The sequence below is a fragment of the Gopherus evgoodei genome, chromosome 2 (assembly GCF_007399415.2).
Source record: "Gopherus evgoodei ecotype Sinaloan lineage chromosome 2, rGopEvg1_v1.p, whole genome shotgun sequence".
NCBI lineage: Eukaryota > Metazoa > Chordata > Testudines > Testudinidae > Gopherus > Gopherus evgoodei.
Window position 1 is genome coordinate 35,151,766 of NC_044323.1, and position 23,313 is coordinate 35,175,078.

At 43.2% G+C, this 23,313-nt stretch overlaps 1 protein-coding gene across 13 annotated transcripts in view; it reads right to left on the bottom strand.

Moving 5' to 3' along the window:
- Positions 1–12,334, bottom strand: part of KIAA1217 (KIAA1217 ortholog) — a 276,578-nt gene extending 264,244 nt beyond the window's left edge. For 4 of the 13 annotated variants that reach the window (XM_030550357.1, XM_030550355.1, XM_030550356.1 and 1 more), the window contains exon 1: positions 12,056–12,332. In XM_030550357.1, the coding sequence (XP_030406217.1) occupies positions 12,056–12,125 (70 nt within the window). In that variant the 5' untranslated portion in view covers positions 12,126–12,332. Of the gene's footprint in view, positions 1–12,055 lie in introns of all 13 variants that reach the window. The other 9 variants (XR_003998770.1, XR_003998769.1, XM_030550360.1 and 6 more) reach the window with 6 other exon arrangements.
- Between the last annotated feature and the right edge of the window lie 10,979 nt (positions 12,335–23,313).

Sequence of the window (23,313 nt, forward strand, 5' to 3'; positions counted from 1 at the left end):
ATGTTTTATGACCTCCTGTACACAGGTGACTCAGTTGCTCCTGATACCATTCCCACTTGTCTGTCAAGTCCACCATTTAGGTCCTCACTAGGCAGTAAGATACACATTGGTGGACCCCCATTGATTTCACCTTAGATTGCATGTTCTTCAGAGGAAAGGACTTTTCTGTGAGCTATCTAGCACAGTGGTTCTCAACCAGGGGCATGTGTACTCCTGGGGGTACTCAGAGGTCTTCCAGGGGTACATCAGTTCACTCAACTAGATATTTGCCTAATTTTACAACATGCTACATAAAAAGAACTAACAAAGTCAGTACAAGCTAAAACTTCATACAGGCAAAATGAGAAAGTAAGCAATTTTTCTGTAATAGTGTGGCTGTGACACTTGTATTTTTATGTCTGATTTTGTAAGCAAGTAGTTAAGTGAGGTGAAACTTGGGGGTATGCAAGAAAAATCAGTCTCCTGAAAGGGGTACAGTATTCTGGAAAAGTTGAGAAAAATGGTTACTCATCTCAAAGAACAACAGTTACAAAAGGTGTTGCTCATAGAATATCAGGGTTGGAAGGGACCTCATCTAGTCCAACCCTCTGCTCAAAGCAGGACAATCCCCAGGCAGATTTTTGCCCCAAATCCCTAAATGGCCCCTTCAGGGATTGAGCTCACAGCCCTGGGTTTAGCAAGCCAATGCTCAAACCACTGAGCTATCCTTCCCCTACCCCAGGTCTATTCCAAGTAGGTGTGTGTGCACTGCGTGCACGTGTTGGTAGGTTTTTCCCCTAGCAGTACCCGTCGGGTCAGCTGTGGAACCCCCTGGAGTCCCGCTTTCATGGCAATGTATATAGGTCGCTGCTGACCCGCTGCCTCCTCAGTTCCTTCTTGCCAGAATACTCTGACAGAGAGGAGGTGGGTGGGTCTTGGAATGGACATGAGCAACACATCCTCGAAGAACAACAGTTATGAAAGGCAGGTAACCGTTTTTCCTTCAAGTCCTTGCTCATAGCGATTCCAAATCGGTGACTACCAAGCAATTCCCAGGAGGAGGGGTCAGAGTTCACCCACTCGCAGACTGCAGCACCGCCAAATGCTGCATTGTCTCTAGCCTGCTGAGTAATGGCGTAGTTGACGTAAAGGTGTGGATTGATGATCATGTTGCTGCCCTGCAGATGTCCTGAATGGGGAGCTGTGCCAGGAATGCCACTGAGGATGCCTGCATCCTTGTGGAGTGCGCTGTCAAGGCTGGGCAGGTATCTTTGCTAGGTTGAAGCATGCCCTGATACATGCCGTGTTCCATGATCCTTTGGGAGGACACTAGGAGCCCCCTCATCCGCTTAGCAATTGCAATGAAGAGCTGTGTTGACTTTCAAAATGGCTTCATCCTTTCACTGTAAAAAGCTAACATTCATCTGACATCCAGGGAGCGGAGCAGCTGTTCCTGGTTTAACTAGCATGTGGCCTTAGGGAAGATCACTGGAAGAAAATGTTCTGATTCATGTGGAATTGCGAAACTACCTTTGGGAGGAAGGCCAGATGCGGCAGCAACTGTACCTTGTCCTTATAAAAAGCAGTACACGGGGGCTTGGACGTCAAGGCCTTGAGCTCAGACATCCTCCTGGTAGAAGTTATGGCCACTAGGAATGCCACTTTCCAGGAAAGAGAGAGAAGCAAGTATGTTGGTAGGGGCTCAAAAGGAGGGTCCCATCTGCCTTGAGAGCACCGGGTTGAGATCCCATGGGGTGACTGGCTGTTTTATCAGAGGGTACAGGCTATCTAGTCCAGTGGTTCTCAAACTGTATGTCGGGACCCCAAAGTGGGTCATTAATCTGTTTTAATGAGGTCACCAGTGCAGGCGTTAGACTTGCTGGGGCCCGGGCAAAGCACAAGTTCCACCGCCTGGGGCTAAAGCCCAAGGGCTGCATGCCTGGGCAGCGGGGTCAGGCTTCATCTTCAGCCCTGGGCAGATGGGCTCAGGTTACAGTTCCCCTGTCTGGGGCTGAAGCCCTTGGGGTTCAGCTTTGGTAGTAATTTCTGTTGTCAGAAGGAGGTTGCAATGCAATGAAGTTTGAGAACCCCTAATCTAGTCCTTTGAGGAAGCAGCCAATCATGGGATTAGCGAATACTGACCAGCCAGCAGGACTGGGATGAAAAGCCAAGATGGTGGCCAGGTGCAACTTTATTGACGACAATGCCAGGCCTTGCTGTTTCAGGTGCAGTAATAGTCCAGAATGAAAGGAATCAATGACTGTAATGGCAGAGTGTCTCTTTGCAGAGACCAGATTGAGAATCTCTTCCACTTAGCCAGATAAGCAGCTCAAGTAGACGATTTCCTGCTGCCAAGGAGAACCTCCCTAACAGAGTCTGAACATGCAAGTTCCAAAGGGATTTGCCACGTAGTTTCCATGCTGTGAGGTGCAAAGTCTCTAGATTGGGATGCTGGAGGCAGCCGTTAGTCTGCATGATCAAGTCCAGGACCAAGGGCAGTGTTATAGGTGTTCCACCAACAGGTCTAGACGCATGGTGAACTAGTGTTAACATGGCCATGCTGGCGCTACCAAGACCATTGATGCTCCCTCTCTTCAGACCTTCAGCAGATCATTGTGTACAAGCAAGAAGGGTGAGAATGGATACAGCAGCTGCCCCTTCCAAAGGAGAAGAAAGGCGTCTGCAAGTAAGCCCAGGCTGTGATTCACGAAGAACAGAACTGCTGACACTTCCTGTTGCAAACAAGTCTATCTGGGGAAATCCCCACCCCTGGAAGATGCTCATTACGACATCTAGGCAGAGGGACCACTCATCATTGTGAAAGGACCTGCTGAGATGACTGGCCAGTTCATTCGGAGAGCCTGGAAGGTGCCAGTGCCTGCAGATGTATGGAGTGGACAATGCAGAAGTCCCACAGCTTGAGGGCTTCCTGGCACAGAGGAGAGGAGCGAGCACCTCCCTGTCTGTTTATATAGAACATCGCTTTTGTATTATCTGTCAATACTGATACACATATGCCCTGCAGATGGGTTTGAAATGTCTGGCAAGCAAAGCGAACCGCACATAGCTCCCTGACGTTGATGTGCAGTGATAGTTCTGCCTGGGACCACAGACCTTGAGTCCTGATTCTTCCCAAGTGCACCCCCAACCCATTGCCGATGTGTCTGTTACTAGAGACAGGGCACTCCTGCACATACTGCTTGCAGGTCTAGTCATCACCTGAGGGACTCGATAACTGGAGGAATGAGTGGGACCAACTTGTCTAGGTAGTGTCAGTTTGGCTTGTACACCAAGGCTAACCAAGCCTGAAGGGGACGGAACCACAGCCTGGTGTGCTGTACTACATATGTAAAGGTGGCCATATGGCCGAGCAACTTCAGGCAATTTTGCACTGTTGTGGTGGGGTATCGCCTGAGTTCCTCTATGATGGTGCCCAAGGAGAGAAAGCGAGTTTCCGGAACGAATGCCCTGGGCTTGACCAGAGTATAGGAGAGCTCCGCTGAACTCTATCCTCTGAGTAGGAGGTTAGGGTTGACCATTCAATATCAGGCTGAGCCTGTGGAATGTTGTCTGAACTAGACTCACACGGGCCTCCACTTGGGCCCTGGAGTGGCCATTGATTAGCCAGTCGTCGAGGTACATTAATACTTGCATCCACCATTTCCACAGCAAGGATGCCATGACTGACATGAACTTGCTGAACACCAGAGGGGATGCTGGGAGGCTGAAGGGGAGAACTGTAAACTGATTGTGAGTGCTGACCACAAAGAGGAGGAACCAGCTGTGGGACGGGACTATGCACATGTGAAATTACGTGCCCTTCAAGTCGATGGTGTCGTACCAGTCCCCCGGATCCAGGAAGGGGACAATGGAAGCCAGGCAGACCATGCTGAACCTTATCTTCTTCATGAATCTGTTGAGTTTTCGCAGGACTAAAATAGATCTGAGCCCACCTTTGGCCTTCAGAATAAGGAAATACTTGGAACAGAACCCGCTGCCCCTGAACTCGAGAGGGACCTCCTCTACTGCCCCGAGCAGTAGCAGTGATTGCACCTAGAAGAGTCCTTATTATAGTAGAGATAGGCCTGAAATAAAAGCCCAAATCCAAATGTCACCAAACTTTGAGAAGTGTGAATTTGGCTGCTATCTCTTTGACACACTGAACCTAAATCTTGAACCCAAACAGCTTCACATCCATCCCCATACTCTTGAGTGTCCCTAGCTTCTGTTTGCCAGAAGCTAGGAGTAAATGACAGGAGATGGATCACGATGATAGCCTGTTCCATTCATTCCCTCTGACACATTTGAAATTAGCCACTGTCAGATGACAGGATACTGGGCTAAAATGACCACTGGAATGAACCAGCACAGCTGTTCTTGTGTTCTTATATTCCTAACCCTGGAGAAGTTTAGATCTACATCCAAATTCAAACTTTCTAGTAAAGAGAAACACTACATAAAAGTTACAGAAGGATGACTTGCTGCAGACTCAGAACATCATACTCCTTCATAGTGATACTTTTTTTTTTTACCTATCTTGCATACCTCTTGGTGACTGGCAATTCACTTCTCACATAGGAGGCTCTAGAGTTCAAAGCTAGACTTTCATACTAAATTTGCCTCCTTAACATGTTCCTTTAAATATGCAAAACCCCCAAAAAACCCACAATCAATGCAATTTTTAAATCTTTAGCTGACTTTGAGCAAGTCAGCATTCCTAAAAGTGTCTCCAACATCAGAACATCAGAGCTGCAGCCACACATGTTGAGGTCTATTGGACAACGCAAATTTTCCATGTGTAACTTAATTACAAAAACTCCCAACCTCAACAACTTTGTGATGATGCTTTCTCAAAACTCAGGGAGAAATCCTACCACCAGATACACTGAGATTTGTTTGAAAGAAGTGGTAAAAATGAGTATTTTGTTTGCAATAAAGAAATGTGGCTCTTCCAAATGCATCAATGTTCAAAAGGTTTCTGTAGGCTGTGCACCCACATCAATGAATCTCCAGTAAGAGGGATAATCTGGCATTTTTAATCCATCACACACCAAATATAGATATCATATTTCTGAACTTGTTGAAATGGAAGTGCCAGGCAAAAAGACGTTCCGTATTTCTAGTTGAACAGGGGTCATCTCAGATGTCTGAGTATTAAGCATAAGCACGGCTACGTATATATATACCCCTCACACACAAACCCCCTAATGTAAAGTATCAGAGGGTAGCCGTGTTAGTCTGGATCTCTAAAAGCAGCAAAGAATCCTGTGGCACCTTATAGACTAACAGACGTTTTGGAGCATGAGCTTTTGTGGGTGAATACCCACTTCCTCAGATGCATGTAATGGAAATATCCAGGGGCAGGTATATATATGTGTGCTAGCAAGCAAGCTAGAGATAACGAGGTCAGTTCAATCAGGGAGGATGAGGCCCTGTTCTAGCAGTTGAGGTGTGAAAACCAAGAGAGGAGAAACTGGTTCTGTAATTGGCAAGCCATTCACAGTCTTTGTTCAATCCTGAGCTGATGGTGTCAAATTTGCAGATGAACTGAAGCTCAGCAGTTTCTCTTTGAAGTCTGGTCCTGAAGTTTTTTTGCTGCAGGATGGCCACCTTAAGGTCTGCTATAGTGTGGCCAGGGAGGTTGAAGTGCTCTCCTACAGGTTTTTGTATATTGCCATTCCTAATGTCTGATTTGTGTCCATTTATCCTTTTCCGTAGAGACTGTCCAGTTTGGCCGATGTACATAGCAGAGGGGCATTGCTGGCATATGATGGCGTATATTACATTGGTGGATGTGCAGGTGAATGAACCAGTGATGGTGTGGCTGATCTGGTTAGGTCCTGTGATGGTGTCGCTGGTGTAGATATGTGGGCAGAGTTGGCATCGAGGTTTGTTGCATGGATTGGTTCCTGAGCTAGAGTTATTATGGTGTGGTGTGCAGTTACTGGTGAGAATATGTTTCAGGTTGGCAGGTTGTCTGTGGGCAAGGATTGGCCTGCCACCCAAGGCCTGTGAAAGTGTGGGATCATTGTCCAGGATGGGTTGTAGATCCTTGATGATGCGTTGGAGGGGTTTTAGCTGGGGGCTGTATGTGATGGCCAGTGGAGTCCTGTTGGTTTCTCTCTTGGGTTTGTCTTGCAGTAGGAGGCTTCTGGGTACACGTCTGGCTCTGTTGATCTGTTTCCTTATTTCCTCATGCGGGTATTGTAGTTTTGAGAATGCTTGGTGGAGATTTTGTAGGTGTTGGTCTCTGTCTGAGGGTTGTACCTCAGTGCTTGGCTGTAGACAATGGATCGTGTGATGTGCCCGGGATGGAAGCTGGAGGCATGAAGGTAGGCATAGCGGTCGGTGGGTTTTCGATATAGGGTGGTGTTAATGTGACCATCACTTATTTGCACCGTGGTGTCAAGAAAGTGGACCTCCCGTGTAGATTGGTCCAGGCTGAGGTTGATGGTGGGGTGGAAGCTGTTGAAATCATGGTGGAATTTTTCCAGAGTCTCCTTCCCATGGGTCCAGATTATGAAGATGTCATCAATGTAGCGTAGATAGAGAAGGGGTGTGAGTGGACGAGAGCTGAGGAAGCGTTGTTCCAGGTCGGCCATGAAGATATTGGCATATTGTGGGGCCATGCGGGTGCCCATAGCAGTGCCACTGATCTGGAGATATATATTGTCATCAAATTTGAAATAGTGGTGTGTAAGTATAAAGGCACAGAGCTCAGCAGCCAGTTGTGCTGTGGCATCATCAGGGATAGTGTTCCTGACAGCTTGTATTCCATCTGTGTGTGGGATGTTTGTGTAGAGAGCCTCTACATCCATGGTGGCTAGGATGGTGTTTTCTGGGAGGTCACCAATGCATTGTAGTTTCCTCAGGAAATCAGTGGTGTCGCGGAGATAGCTGGGAGTGCTGGTGGCATAGGGTCTGAGTAGAGAGTCCATATATCCAGACAGTCCTTCAGTGAGAGTGCCAATGCCCGAGATGATGGGGCGTCCAGGATTTCCGGGTTTGTGGATCTTGGGTAATAGATAGAATAACCCTGGTCGGGGCTCTAGGGGTATGTTGATTTCTTCTGGTGTTAGTGTAGGGAGTGTCCTGAGTAGATGCTGTAGTTTCTTAGTGTATTCCTCAGTGGGATCTGAGGGAAGTGGCCTGTAGAATTGGGTATTGGAGAGTTGTCTGGCTGCCTCCTTTTGATAGTCAGACCTGTTCATGATGACAACGGCACCTCCTTTATCAGCCTCTTTGATGATAATGTCAGGGTGGTTTCTGAGGCTGTGGATGGCATTGCGTTCTGCACGACTTAGGTTGTGAGGCAAGGGATGTTGTTGTTCCACGATTTCTGCCTGTGCACGCCGGCGGAAGCATTCAATGTATAGGTCCAGGCTGTCATTTCGACCCTCAGGAGGAGTCCATGTGAAGTTCTTTTTCTTGTGCTGTTGGTGGGAGGGCACCCATGTATCAGTGCACTGTTCAGTGTTGTCCTGGAAGTATTCTTTGAGTCGGAGACGGTGAAAGTAGGCTTCCAGATCGCCACAGAACTGTATCATGTTGGTGGGGGTGGCAGGGCAGAAAGAGAGTCCCCGAGATAGGACAGACTTTTCTTCTGGGCTGAGTGTGTAGTTGGATAGATTGACGATATTGCTGGGTGGGTTAGGGGTACCACTGTTGTGGGCCCCATGTGGCAGGTAGGAGTTTAGACAGCTTACAGTCCTTTTTCCTTTGAAGAGAGGTGAAGTGAGTAATGTAGATCTCCTGTCTTATTCTAGTGAAGTCCGTTTGTATAGAAGTTTGGTTATTAATGAGAGTCTCCAGGTTGGAGAGCTCTTTTTTGATGTTTTCCTGTTTGCTGTATAGGATGCTGATCAGGTGGTTCCTCAGTTTTTTTGATAGAGTATGACATAATCTCTCACTGTGGTCTGTGTAGTATGTAGATAGCAGTGGATTTTTTACCTTTAGTCCATTTGGTATGATGTCCATCCGTTTGCATTTGGAAAGGAAGATGATATCTGTCTGTATTTGTGCAAGTTTCTTCATGAGGTTGATGGATTTCCATTCCATACGGCTAAATGCAGTGCCTTGCATGGTGTCAAGTATCAGAGGGTAGCAATATCGTCAATCTATCCAACTACACACTCAGCCCAGAAGAAAAGTCTGTCCTATCCTGGGGACTCCAAGACCCAAAACCCCTTGGGTCTCACAACAAAGGGAAATAAACCATTCCCCCCCTCCTTTCTTCCTCCCAGATACTCCCCTCCCTGGGTTACATTGGGAGATCGTTGTGATTCAACTCCTTGAATCTAAAACAGAGAGGAATTTCACCTTCCCCCCTCCTCTTTTCCCCTCACCCAGAGGCAATACAGATTCAAGCTCTGTGAATCTAAAACAAAGAGGAAATTCACCTTTCCCCCCTCTTCCTCTCCTTTCTCCCACCAATTCCCTGGTGAGTACAGGCCCCTTCCCCTTGGGTCTTACACAAGATAACCAAAAAATCAATCAGGTTCTTAAAAGAAAAGGCTTTTAGTTAAAGAAAGAAAAAAGTAAAAACTATCTCTGTAAAATCAAGATGGAACATGTTACAGGGTCTGTTAGCTTCACTTAGACCAGAGGGATCTTCCCTCCCAGCCTAAGTATATAATAAATACAAGAAACAGAGTTAAAATCCTTCCAGCAAAATACACATTTGCAAATAAAGAAAACAATCCAAAAGACTAAACCGCCTTTCTAACTGGTACTTACTAAATTGAACAGAATGGGCTGTTTCAGAAGATGGGAGGAATTGGTTACACGTCTGGCTTCTCTTAATCCCAAGAGAGAACAAAAACCCCTGCGAAACAGCCCAAAACAAAGGCTTCCCTCCACCGAGATTTGAAAGTATCTTGTCTCCTGATTGGTTCTCTTGTCAGGTGTTCCAGGTTCACTGTTTGTTAACCCTTTACAGGTAGAAGAGACATTAACCCTTAACTATCTGTTTATGACAGGTTGATATTAGGAAAAAGCTTTTTCACTAGGAGGGTGGTGAAGCACTGGAATGGATTACCTAGGGAGGTGGTGGAATCTCCTTCCTTAGAGCTTTTTACAGTCAGGCTTGATGAAGCCCTGGCTGGGATGATTTAGTTGAGGATTGGTCCTGCTTTGAGCAGGGCGCTGGACTAGATGACCTCCTGAGGTCCCTTCCAACCCTGATATTCTATGATTCTATGAAAGCTCTGGCAGCACGAAAAGGCTTCAGTAGTGGGGAGCTGCTGGAGCCTTTACCTGTTGTCTCTCTCATGCCAGAGCCTTTCCTTGCTTACAGAGCCTTTTGTTGCAGTGAGGAAAGGCTCTGGCTGCAGGGAGACAGTGAGAGACTAAACAGAAGTACAGGCATGGGAGGCACTGCTTGGGCATGTTGAGAGCTGTGTATGGGGCTCACCCTAGGGTTAGGGCATGTAGGGCATTCTACTCACCTAAGCTGTACCTCACTGTCTACGCTGTTATTTATACCCATGCTACCTGGGTGTGCAGTGTCTGTACTCTACACAACTGCCATAAGTGTAGATATACCTTAACCTGTATAACACAAAACACAACAGAAAGTTCATTAAATTTGTAATCCTACTTCTACATCTCATGCAAAACCTATCCATGCTCTTCACTTGAGTTCTTAGAGATATCTAAAGATTCATCTGTCAGTATGATGAGACTCAGAAACACCAAAGTGTTTTACCATTATTTGTTATATATGGAGACTTCAAGAAGGAATCAAAATGCATGGTGCTATGTTAGCCTTTTCTAGCACTACATGTGAGAGAAAAACACTCTATTCCTAAAATTATCCAAAATGTAACAGTTTTTCCCCACACATTACTGAAAGGAAACAAATGCAAACTAATTGTTACCTTTGCCATGTGTAGGCTAGGTTATTAATACATACGTTACGTGACACATTCTTTTCATGGCATTGACAGACATGTAACATACTATAAAACACTGCAGTCCCTATTGCTTTCTTTTGATGCACAACTTATGTTGATTAGGAATCCGGCAAACTAATTTTAATAAAATAACTCCCTCCCCTCACCTGAAATTTGAAACACACTGAACTCTAACCCTTTCTGAAGCTCTGGAATGTCTGCATTAGAGAACCCCTTACCAAATCCCCCTCTAAATGTACTCCCCTTGCACTTCTTACCTGGTGGCAGGTCACTTTGGGGGAAGGCAAGAGCAGTGATTGTGAAATACTACAATGCACGCTGGGGCATTTTAGCTCCGGGTGCATGTGAAGATCAAAGGGTCAGAAGCAGCGTAATCCAACAGCAAGTTTCTGGAGCCTGCTACTACTGAACAGCAGAATGGGCAGGCTTTCCATACCTTAGAAAATACACATGGGATGAGAGGGCATTGAGGAAAGAGTCAGCCTAACAACCAGCCCCCCCAAAAAACTTTGTAATAGATAAAGGATCACCTAATTGTCCCTAGAAGACTGCATGAGTTGTAGGCAGGCAGAGGATATATGTATCACCCCTTAAAAAGGGGTAAGTGAGAGAGAATGTGTTGAGGATGTGAGAGATCGGCATATGATAAGCCTGTCATGCTCTTGAAGAGGAGACCTTTTACCTGAGACACAGGTGGGTTGCTGGACCTTCCTCTAAGGAGGTCTGCTATCATGGTGGGTGGAGGGTAGGCAAATGGGGTGTGTTGTATGACTAGATAAAGGCTTGTGGGGACTGGGATAGTGCTCAAAAGGCTTGAAAATCTGAACTGGGTGCTTATCTGAATTAAACCCAAATTCAACTTTTTTTTTTTTAGATTCATCCATCACTATAAGAAATATAATTTAATGGAGAAAACTGACAGTAAAAATTAACTTAATTTTTGGCCTACAAGTGGTATGTCCATGATAATCCATCATGAGAATCTTTTGGATTAATTATTCTGACCTGGATCTTCCAGTTTCAGGAGCTGGTCCAGACTGACCTCTGCTTTCTACCATTACATGAATTTCAGTATATTTTGCGTGAGTAGTATGGTAATAGCATGTTATTTCTTTTTGCAATTCAGGAACACATTTTAGTGAATATTTTGTTCTCTGTACACACAAAGGTGCATGCATACACACAGCCAAATGATATGGACGGACTATGAGTTACCCATTGCTCACATATTTACTATGATCTGGCAGAATGTCAAGCAGTACTAACGACCACATTGGAGTTTTGTTTATTATATACTTTTTCTAAATATGCCAGTTATGTGATAGTCACAGATATTACTGACTTTTAATACTGTGAAATACCAAAATATATTTTCAATTACCATTTATACCCAAACATATTATGTTTATTTTATACAAACATAGGAGCATATATGTTTCACTGAAATCTGCATGAGAAATACAATACATGCATATGTACTGGAAGTGTTCACAAAAGCTATCATCATTGGTGTTCTATAAATACTTATAAGAGATAAATTTAGATTAGGTATCTGTTATGCAACCTGAATGTTTGTAGGGAGTGGAATACCCTACATAAAAATTCATCAGGAAACTGTTTGCATTAGGTTTCAGACAAAATAACAGTGCAATGGTAATTGTACAAATGCACCACAGCTGACCTTACATGAAAAACATGCTCATAATTTCTTGGCTTCATTCCAAAATCAACCAAACTCATTTCACACAAAGTAAATTAATCTCATGACAATCTACTGTAGATCTGTGTGTTCTAAAATAGGAATTGAAAAAAAACAAATCTCAATACTACTTCTATAAAATGAAGTGTTTCTGCTTCTGCTGTTGGAGTATAGAGAATTTAAAAGGCAGCCGATAGTATTTATCCTTCCCTAAGGAAGTAGCATATCACACTGCTTAATGTGTCACAAGATGTGACATCAATGTACACTCTGCTTTAGCTATTAAATAAAAATCTTTCTAAAGAGAAAGTTAAACATAAAAATCCCCAAAGTATCAGGCAAGCCTTCAAAAGTCACATGCACAAGAAGCAGACTTTTTATTCTCTCTACCTCTAGTTATAAAAAGCAGCAATGAGGGACATGTTTAAATGTAACTCCATCTTCGACTGATTCTGTTACTTACCCTTCATCTGTTTGCTGTCTGTTGAACAAGCCAGGCACAGCTCAGATTTCTGGCTTTCATTTTCCTCCATTGTCCCTGCCTACTTCACAAGCTTTCCTTGAAAACTTTTAAACTGCAGGTTTAAAAACTACCAGAAGCAGCCTCCAGGAGAAAAGAAAGAAAACTAGCCTTCTCTACAGTACAAAGTTCCTTTCAAAAATGCAGTGCATTCCAAAAGTACAAGTATCCGTTATGGAATGGTGGGCAGTACTTTCAGAGGCTGCTGCTTTTGCTGCTGGAATAGTCCCTGAGCACTTCTCAGTGAGGGCCCCAACAGGTGATGGTCTTTTCTGCGGGAAAGACTCTAGCCGGCTTCTTTTCCACTGCTCCCAACTACAGATATACTGCAGCCAAGTAGCATTATGAAAGGGAACATTTCAAACAAGATTATAGGCCTGCATCTCAGCTGGAATCTGAATCCTTAGCTTTCTAAATCTCTGTCATGGGACAAAGCCATTCCACGGAATATTTTTTAAACACATAACCACTGAGCCCACAAATATCCTGATAAATGCTCCTGTGTCTTTTTTTAATGTGCAGTTTAAAAGTAATTCATTATGTAAAAACTGAGGGATTTTTTTCTGTTGAATACTTTCAAGCTGCTCAGAAACCAAGCAGAATATAATGAAGATATATAAACCAATAGAACTAAGTGCAAACCACAGTGAGCAATATATAAGATGGAAATTTGACTTAGATGGAATTTGATGAGGAAAGTTAAAGATATACAAATAAATATCAAGAGATTATTTTTGTTTAGTTCAGAAATTAGAAGCCTACATGAGATACAGTTGATCCACCGGATCATGAGGCCGTAAAGGAAGTTATTGAGGAAAATAAAGATGTTGCATCAGTCTCCACCACAGTTAATTTTTGGGAGCATACCAAACCTGAACCTACACTTTTAAGGTAATAAAATGGTAGTGTTGTCAGAGATTGAGATGTGAAAAAACAAGGTGCTGGAACAAACTGATAAATTAAGGAACAAGCAGCCAACAGGATCAGATGGGAAATCTGTCCAAGAGTTCTAAAGGAATTTAAGAATGAATGGGGTCAGCTGAGGTGCTAATGAAATCATGCAATCTCTCAATAGACTCAGACACTGTCCTGGAACACCAGAGGCAAGTCAATGTTGTAGGTATCTAGTACTGATTTCTAGACACCCTGTCTCAGAAAGGATACAGAAGAAATTGAGGGGCTTCCGAGATGAGTGATGAAAATTATTAGAGATATGGAAAAACTTCTCTGAAAATAGATTGAAAAGACTGGGCCTATTCAGTTTAGAGAGGAAACAAATAAAAGGATGGGATAAAGATATGCAAAAGAATTAATAAAACACAGAAGGTAAATCAGGTGATCCAGTCTACTATCTCTTGAGGAGGTATAAAGGCAAAGCCCATAAAATAAATGGAAAAACTCCCATTGACTTCAAAGGGCTTTAAGTCAATGAAACTGAAAGACAAAAAAATTAATACTAAAAAAAAAAAGGAATGCTTAAATATATATATATATAAAATAAATAAAAACCCTGGGGAATGCATTGCCACAATACATCACTGAAACCAAGAGTTTTGCAGGATTCAGAAAAGGATTGAACACAGATATGGATAGGGTGACCAGATGTCCCGTTTTTAAAAGGACAGTCCCGTATTTAAGCCCTCCTGCAAGTGTCCTGACTTTTTCTTAAAAATGGGCAAATTGTCCCGTGTTTCCCGTCTCCCCCACCATCAGTACTGGCGGGTCCTGCTGCTGGCTGGATTCCTGCTTGCCAGTCACATGCCCACTAGTGGTGAGTGGAGAGGTCCAGTGGCTGATGATGGGGGTAGATGTGCAAATCTGGTGGCGGGGTGACGATGCAGCACGCGGGGCTAGCTACTCCCCCCGGTGATCTGTCAGCACAGCCCCACTGCATGCCAGCTCTCAGCCAGCAGGGCTCCGCCCCCCCGTCCCATTTCCGGCTGGCACTGACTGCGCGCTGTGAGCTGCAGTGGCTGGTGAGTGTGGGCAGGCACCAGGCGGCGGTCGGTTATGTGTTGCCTCTGCTGCCCACCAATCAGCCCTTTACATGCTCCCCCTCTCACTGTCCTCTCCCTACTTTGCCCCTCCAGCCCCCAGTGCCCCACTGCTCCTCCATAACTCCCCTGGTGGGACGCGTCTCACTCCCAGCGCTGCGCAGAGAACCAGCCCCTGGTCAGAGCACTCAGCTCACCAATAGCCTGGGTAGCAGAGCACTTCCTTCTCGCACTGCCTCTGGCTGAGCCAACACCCCAGGAAAGCCCAATACCCTCTGACCTATGGTGCTGGCCAGGAGAAGCCAAGCACTACATGTGCCAGAGCCCTGCACAGCACTGGCACAGGGAAGCTTCTCCGCTCCTCAACTAAGCTCTGGATTGGGATGGAGGAAGAGATTTCCAGCCTGTTCACACCCCAAAGCTGCAGGCTCCACAGCAGCCCCCAGGGCAGAGGCATAGCAACCCTCTGCATCGCCCCACCCCACGGGTCCTGCCCCCAAGGAGCACAGAGCTGCTCTGTCCCCCAGGCACCCTCCCCTGCTGAACCACCTCTCTGGCTGGTTTTGCTGAAGCCCCTGCATTCAGGCCCCCTGGGCCCTGATGCACAATGCATCCCTTAGGGCTTAACCCCTTCCTGCCTCCATTGTAGCAAGAGGTGGCTGGTTGTGTCGGTGGCCAGCAGCAGCCTGGAGGTGTTAGCTGTCTTTCAACACTGTGTGGGCAGGGACAAGCTGCTTCCCAGCCACACTGCAGTTGTGGAGGGAAGAGATGAGTTCTGCAAAGACATGGGCCATGTCATCCCTTCTCTCCCTCCTCTTTCCCTACGGCAGGAAGCAGCTCTCGGCCCTTCCCTCCTGCACAGTGCTGAAAGGCCGCTGTTGGCCACATTCTGGTGTAAATGGTGGCATAAATCTGGGGGGGAGGAGAGCATGTGACCCTGCATGCCCTCCCCCGCCAAGTATTGCCTTGGGAAGACACGGTGCCAGGTACCAGGAGAAGCGGGCCCATCCCAGGGGCCCAGCCAGGCATAGAGGGTGGAGGGCAGCAGGCAGGGAGGGTTGGGTTGGTTGGTCACCCCCCGTGTGAGAAAGGTGTACGTGAGTGTGTCACTTCTCCCTGTGTGAACCCTAAAGTCTTAAAGATAAGAAGGTAAATAAAAAGAATCCAGCTATGCAGTATTTCTTTTTAACAGGGGCTCAGTCAACTTGACGTTAATTTGAATGTTTGTACTGCAAAGTTCTGATTGATTGCTATTGAACTCACTTGAATATGAGTAATTTTACCAGGTGCCCCATATTCAGCATAGGGAAATATAGTCACCCTAGATATGGATAACTAGAAAACCAATCCACAGTTACATGGATGGGTAAGTTCTTCCTTAATTGACCACTTCAGGATCTGTTGCACCTTCCGCTAGGCAGCTACTACTAGTCCCTGTCAGAGAAGACAGAACAGTAGAATAGATGGATCACTGCTCTGATTCAGATTAAAAATGTTTATGTTTCTACTGAGTGAATAGTGTAAATGTCAGTCATGTATGGAAAACAAATTGCCCCATTCCTACTGAAAAACCAAGAATACTGTTCCCAAACCGAACAGACCTAGAGCACCTGGCCAAATTACAGGATGGCCCTGTGCCCCTGTACAGGATGGCCCTGTGCCCCTACACTGGCCCTGTGCCCCTCTGCATCCCCTCTTATCATCCCCTGGGAGATGAATTTTTAAAGTCTCTCTCACAGGACACCGCTTCCCCTGGAATGCCGTCTTAAAGGTGATTCCTCATTGTGTGTAGATTTCCCAGGGGGGACACATAGATCCAACTAGAGAACCTTCTGCAAAGTCTGAGGAAGGTGATGTGAAGGAAACTGACATCTCTACACCCCTCAAACCAGAAGAGATTTGCTTCTGGAAGTTCTCTTCTGTATGTATCTGGGTGAAATGGTTGAGCTGTCAGTTTGGACTTTTGTACATTGAAAATTTGCAATTTTTTGAAAATTCAATACAGAAATTAAAAGAACACAACTTCTCCACTCCCTGTATCCAATGGTCCCAATCATACTAAGAGAAACTCCAAATTCTTTGAGTTCATTACTATTAACAATCGAAAAATAATCAAAACCACTTTTCTTTATATACTGTGGATTAGATCAGACACACATATTCTCTTATTAAAACTACCTACAAATATTTATTTTGTTCCTTACCAATAACTTTTACTCAGTCATGGAAACTGGCAAAGTTCCCAGAAACTCAAAGTAGCACACAAAATGCCCATGCAGAAAAGATGGGGAAAGCAATTTAAATATTAGTGCTGCTATTTAAGATTTCCAACATAGCATACTAATTGCTCTGAATAAAATTATTCTATAGCATCCCAGCAATTTAAAGAAAACATTTAGTGGGATGTATAGTATATCTACTGTAGTATTTTTATTGACTCCAAGTTATACTCTGCCTACTCTGATTTTTGCATAATTAAGCCCAAAAGTTATGGCTGTCCCAAGTAACTCAAATTGACTGTGTTTTTAAATTACATCTTGAGGACACACCTCCTGTACATAAGGAGAGATAACAGAAGTCCAAAAGGGGCAGATAACATGAACAAGAGGGAAGAATTAATCAAAGCAGGCAAGTTCCACACACAGAGAATGGAAAACTTTAAGAGTATTGTTCTACTAAACTTCAAGTTAGGAAGATGAATCTTCCAGCAAGTTAAATTGGTTCCTTGACAACATTAATATGCAGAGTTGGACCTACACAGCAAATAAGCCAAGGTGTCACTGACTCTGCAGCAGCATTACCTGGCAATCTCCTTATAACGATGAGCTGTTCTGTTTTGTTTTTAAACAATTCTGCCATGTTCTACGTACAAACAACAGACTTCCCTTCAGCTTTGGGGATGCAGGTAGTCTTATTCTAATTTTCTTTTAAACAAATATATCCATTGTAATCAATACCATAAAGTTCAACTCCACAATTTTTGAATGCATCCCCACAAAGTCTTCCTCCTCAGAACCCAGCCTATGTCAGCAAAGCTTATGTTCCTCAGGGGTGTGACTATTTCACCCCCAGAGTGACATAAGTTACACCAACATAAGCACTTGTGTGCACAGCGCTATGTCAGTGGGAGAACTTCTTCGAGTGACATAGCTTCTGTTGCTCGCAGAGGTATTTTTTTTAATGCTGACGGGAGAGCTCTCTCCCATTGGCATAGAGTTTCTTTACCAGACGCATTGCAGTGGAACATTGCAGCAACCACTGCAGCACTATCCATATAGATAGGGCCTTAGTTATGCTTAAAATTCCACCCAATTTTGCCAAAAATCAAAGAAAAGGATACATTTGCTTTTTCCTAGATTTCAAAGAATAAAATGTGGATAACACATAAAATCTGGATATGCAATGATAAATTTTCAGCTTAGCAGGTGTGGTAAACATTCAGGATAGCATGTGTGGCATTAAATACACCATTCCTGTTAAACATGTATTTGCTATTATTGTTAAGTCTCCAAATACAATACCATGCTGAAAATGTACCCTTCAAACTGTTAAGCACAAAGCACGTGTCATCTATCAGTAAAGAGAGCTATGAGATAAAACCATAATGGCAGATGATGATTTTGTGGTCATGTTTAAACTATTTTTGACATATCCAATTACTATTTTTGATAGTGTAACTCAAATAAACTCCCCACTAGGATGACCACTAATCATAGACAAAATAATCCTGATTCACCAGTTCACATCATGCAAACAAATTTTGTTTATCTATAGGACCTACAACTGTAGTTCTCAAACTTTTGTACTGGTGACCCCTTTCACATAGCAAACCTCTGAGTGCGACCCTCCCTTATAAATTAAAAACACTTTTAAAAATATATTTAACATCATTATAAATGCTGCATGCAAAGCAGGGTTTGGGGTGGAGGCTTACAACTCACAACCCCCCATGTAATAACCTTGTGACCTCCTGAGGGGTCCTGACCTCCTGTTTGAGAACCTCTGACCTACACTAAAAAGCAATTATTTTAAATTACTGTATTCTGATCTGGAGCTATCAATATAAAAAAATAAAGCTTGGGCCTAATTAGGAGAACAGAATATTCATCTTTAATTATATTTAAATTTAGCAGTCCAGAACTTCTTTACGTAAAAAACGTCTATTTTAGTATGAACATAAAAGTAACAACAACAAATGCTGATGAGCTCAATTAGTAAAATGCATATTATGCAACACTGGTTGAAGCGGTTACTCACATCTGAAAAAACTGGAGAGTTAACTACCAACAGCTATATCGCAAGATATGTTGACATCACACAGACATCTCAAATTGCGTGAAATTATGTAACTCTTGACAAATCTATCGTATAATTACTCAAAATTAACTAGCACAACATAGCATAATCTGCACTAGAGAAACCCCATCAACAGTCTACCTTCCTGGGTTATTTACCACTGAATCTGAGAAATCCTGTTCTTTTATCCCTTTTCTACAACATACAAGTAACATACATTTAAACTTAACATTCAGGCAAACTAAAACATACACAGTATTTGGGTTTGAAAAGTGGCTTTCACGTGTTATTTGTTTCAAAGACACAAATTAAATACTAGTATGGCCTGAATCTGTGAGAAGCCTATGGGAGATGAGGCCAGTCACTTTGCAGGATCAGGCCCTTGCTGCAGTGTTTGTCTAGGCCATTAAACAGTCAGCAATTGTTCCCACATAACCTTAAGGATCTGAATAGCTGAAGAGAGATACAATTGGCTACTGAATCCTTCAACTCTAGGGGACTGATAGAAATCTGATCATTCTTGGTAGTAAACAAAAGTCATTCTTACCAGACAGATTTGGTAGATTAGATTAAATATAAGAGAAAACAACTTTCAGTAACTATAATAAACTGGACTAATTATAGAATCACTTTGCAAAAACAATGCACACATTAGCACTAATTTCTACCTTCATTAATAATCTCTGCAGAGGTGCCTGGGGCTGAATGGGTTTGGAGACTAAAGTGCTCTCATATTCCTAGAGGTCATCTTGCCTGCTCAGTGCTGAAGCACATTGACAAGCAACATGGGGATGTTTATATGCTGTGATACATATTCTATGGCTCAGGGATGAACTTCAGTGGCCAACACTGTCTGGACCTAAATTCATTCCTAAAAGAAAATGACTGTGTTCAAGTAGTGTCCAATGTTAAAGTTATGGAAATTAGATCATAGAAGTAAAACAAAGCAAAAACAAAATCAGTAAAGTCTATTGATGTTAGTTCACTAACCGTATTGCAAGGGAGAATCGCTTTTTGCTACTGCTTTAGATTAAACCATTTCTGGTTATGAGGTATATTACAGATTAACAGATTTTAAGGCCAGAAGGGACCATTGTGATCATTTAGTCTGACTTCCTGCATAAAACTGGCCATAAGACTTTCGTGAATTAATTCCTGCTTCTAATTCCAGTAGATATGCTTGAGCTAGTGCATATATTTTAGAAAAACATCCAATCTTGATTTTAAAATTCACAGTGATGGAGAATTCACCACAACTCTTGGTATGTTGTTCCAATAGTTAATTGCCATGTCTGTTAAAAATCTACACATTATTTCTAGTCTGAATTTATCTAGGTTCAACTTCCAGCTATTGAATCATGTTATACTTTTGTCTGCTAGATTGAAGAGTCCTCTGTTATCAAATTTTGTTCCCAAAGTGGGTACTTACAGACTGTGATGAAATCACACCCTAACCTTGTCTTTGATAAACTAAATAGACTGAGCTCCTTGAATATTTTACTAGAAGGCAAGTTTTCCAATCTTTTAATCATTCTTGTGGCTCTTTTCTGGACCCTCTCCAATTTTTCAACAGCCTTCTTGATGCATGGACAGCAGAACTGGACAACAGTATTCCAGTGCCAGATACTGAGATAATAAAACTCCCCTTGGATATTCACCATTACAACATCCAAGGACCACACTAGCTCTTTTTGGCAACAGTGTTACACTGGAAACTCATTTTCAGTTGATTATCCACTATGACCCTCTTTTTCAGAGTCACAGAGTTCTCCATTCTCTGTGTGTGGCCTACATTCTTTGTTCCTAGATGTTAGACTTTATTTCTGGCCATATCGAAACTTGTATTGTTTGCTTGCAACCAATTTACCAAGCAATCCAGATCTGTATCAGTGACCTGTCCTCTTAATTATTTATCAATCCCCTAATCTTTGTGTAATCTGCTAATTTAATCAGTAATGACAATGTTTTCTTCCACGGCATTCATAAATATATTCAGGGGCGGCGCCAGCCCCCAGCATTTTAAGTGCGTGCTTGGGGCGGCATGCTGCGGGGGGCACTCTGCTGGTCATCGGGAGGGTGGCAGGCAGCTCTGGTGAACCTCCCACAGGCATGCCTGCGGAGGGTCCACTGGTCCTATGGCTTTGGTGGAGCTGTGGGACCAGTGGACCCTCCGCAGGCATGCCTGCTGGAGGTCCACTGAAGCCGCGGGACCAATGGACCACGGGACTAGTGGACCCCCCACAGGCACGCCTGCGGGAGGTCCACCGAAGCTACGGGACCAGCGGACCGTAGGACTAGTGGACCCTCCGCAGGCATGCCTGCAGGAGGTCCACCGGAGCCGCAGGACTGGTGACTAGCAGAGCGCCCCCTGTGGCATGCCACCATGCTTGGGGCAGCGAAATGTCTAGAACTGCCCCTGAATATATTAACTATAGTAGGGACAAGAACCGATGCCTCCAGGACCCGACTAGAAACACACCCAGTCAATGATTATTTCTTATTTACAATTACGTTTTGAGCCAGCTTTTAATCCATAATATGTGCCATGTTAATTTTTTTATCATGCTAGTTTCTTAATCAAAATGTCATGTAGTGCCAACTCAAATGCCTTACATAAGTTTATTACATCAACAGTATTACCTTTATCAACCAAACTTTAACATCATAAAAAATTAGTTTGACAAGATCTATTTTCCATAAACCCATGTTGATTAACATTAATTACATTTCCATTTTATAATTCTTTCTAATCAAGCACTGTATCAGGCGTTTCATTATTTTGTCTGGGACTGAAGTCAAACTGATAGATTTATAATTACTTGTGCCATCCCATTTACTCTTTTAAAATAGCACAGCATTAGTGTTTTCAGTCCTCTAGGACTTCACCAGCATCCAAAGATTTATTTTTTTTAAAAATCAACATTAAAAGTCCAGAGAGGTCCTTGCACTGCTGTTTAAAAACTCTTGGATGCAAGTCATCCAGACCCACAGATTTTAGAACATCAGACTTTAGTAGTAGATTTTTAACATCTTCCTGATTTAATTCTGGAATAGAGAGTATTTCATCATCATCAATCACCATATGAATAGATCACCTCGCTTTTTCCCAGATACAAAACAGAAATATTAAACACTTGTCTTTTCTGCATTATATTATTGACTATTCTAGAATATTGATCTAGTAATGCAATCCCATTATTAGGGTTCCTTTTGCTCCTAATATACTCCTTAATGTACTTAGCTCAGCCGGCCATAAATTTCTCCTTGTATCCTTTATCAATTTTCTACAGGTTTTGGCTAATTTGTATTCATCATAATCAATTTTTCCTTTTGACCATTTTTTTCCACATTATATACTGTTTTATATTTTATTGCTGCTTTCACTTCCCCTTTAAGCCCAGATGATTTGTAGCTGGTTGTGGCCAGATTGGTTATGTGTTTCTATCGATAATGCCTATTTAATGTTGAATCTAAAATCCCAGATTCAGACCAAAGGTCCATCAAGCCCAGTATTCTGTCCTCTGACAGTGGCCAATGGCAGGTGCCCCAAAGGGAATGAACAGACAGGTTATCATCAAGTGATCCATGCCCTGACACCCAACCCCAGCTTCTGGCAAACAGAGGCTAGGAACATCATGTCTGCCCATCCTGGCTAATAGCCATTGATGGACCTACCTTCCATGAATCTATCTAGCTCCTTTTTGAACCCTGTCATAGTATTGGTCTCCACAATACCCTCTGTCAAGGAGTTCCAGAGGTTGACAGTGCGTTGCGTGAAAAAATATTTTCTTGTGTTCGTTTTAAACCTGCTACTTACTAATTTCATTTGGTGGCCCCTTGTTCTTGTATTATGAGAAGGAGTAAATAACACTTATTTAATTTCTCTATACCACTCATGATTTTATAGACCTTAGTTGCCTCTTTTCCAAGCTGAAAAGTCCCAGTCTTATTAATCTCTCCTCATGCGGAAGCCGTTCTACACCCCTAATAATTTTTGTTGCCCTTTTCTGAACCTTGTACAATTCCAATGTGTCTTTTTTGAGATTGGGTGACCACATCTGCATGCACTATTCAAGATGTGGGCGTACCATGGATTTATATAGAGGCAATATGATATTTTCTGTCTTACTATCTATCCCTTTCTTGACAATTCCCAACATTCTGTTTGCTTTTTTGACTGCTGCTGTGTGGATGATTTCAGAGAACTATCCACAATGACTCAAAGATCTCTCGCATTTATCAATATTACATTTCATCTGCCATTTTTTTGCCCAGTCACTCAGTTTTGTGAGATCCTTTTGTAGCTCTTCGCAGTCTGACTGGGACTTAACTATCTTGAGTAGTTTTGTATCATCTGCAAATTTTGCCACCTCACCCTTTACCCCTTTTTCCAGATCATTTATGAATATGTTAAATAGGACTGGGCCCAGTACAGATCCCTGGGGGACACCAGTATTTATGTCTCTCCATTCTGAAAACCAACCATTTATTCCTACTCTTCGTTTCCTATCTTTTAACCAGTTACCAATCCATGAGAGAGCCTTCTCTCTTATACCATGACTGCTTATTTTGTTTAAGAGCCTTTGGTGAAGGACCTTGTGAAAGGTTTTCTGAAAATCTAAATACACTATATCCACTGGATTTCCCTTGTCCGCATGCTTGTTGACTCCCTCAAAGAATTCTAATAGATTGGTGAGGCATGATTTCCCTTTACAAAAGCCATGCTGACTATTTCCCAACAAATTATGTTCATCTATGTGTCTGACAATTTTGTTCTTTATGATAGTTTCAACCAATTTGCCTGGTACTGAAGTGAGGCTTACTGGCCTGTAGTTGCCTGGGTCACCTCTGGAACCCTTTTTAAAAATTGGCGTCACATTAACTATCCTCCAGTCATTTGGTACAGAAGCT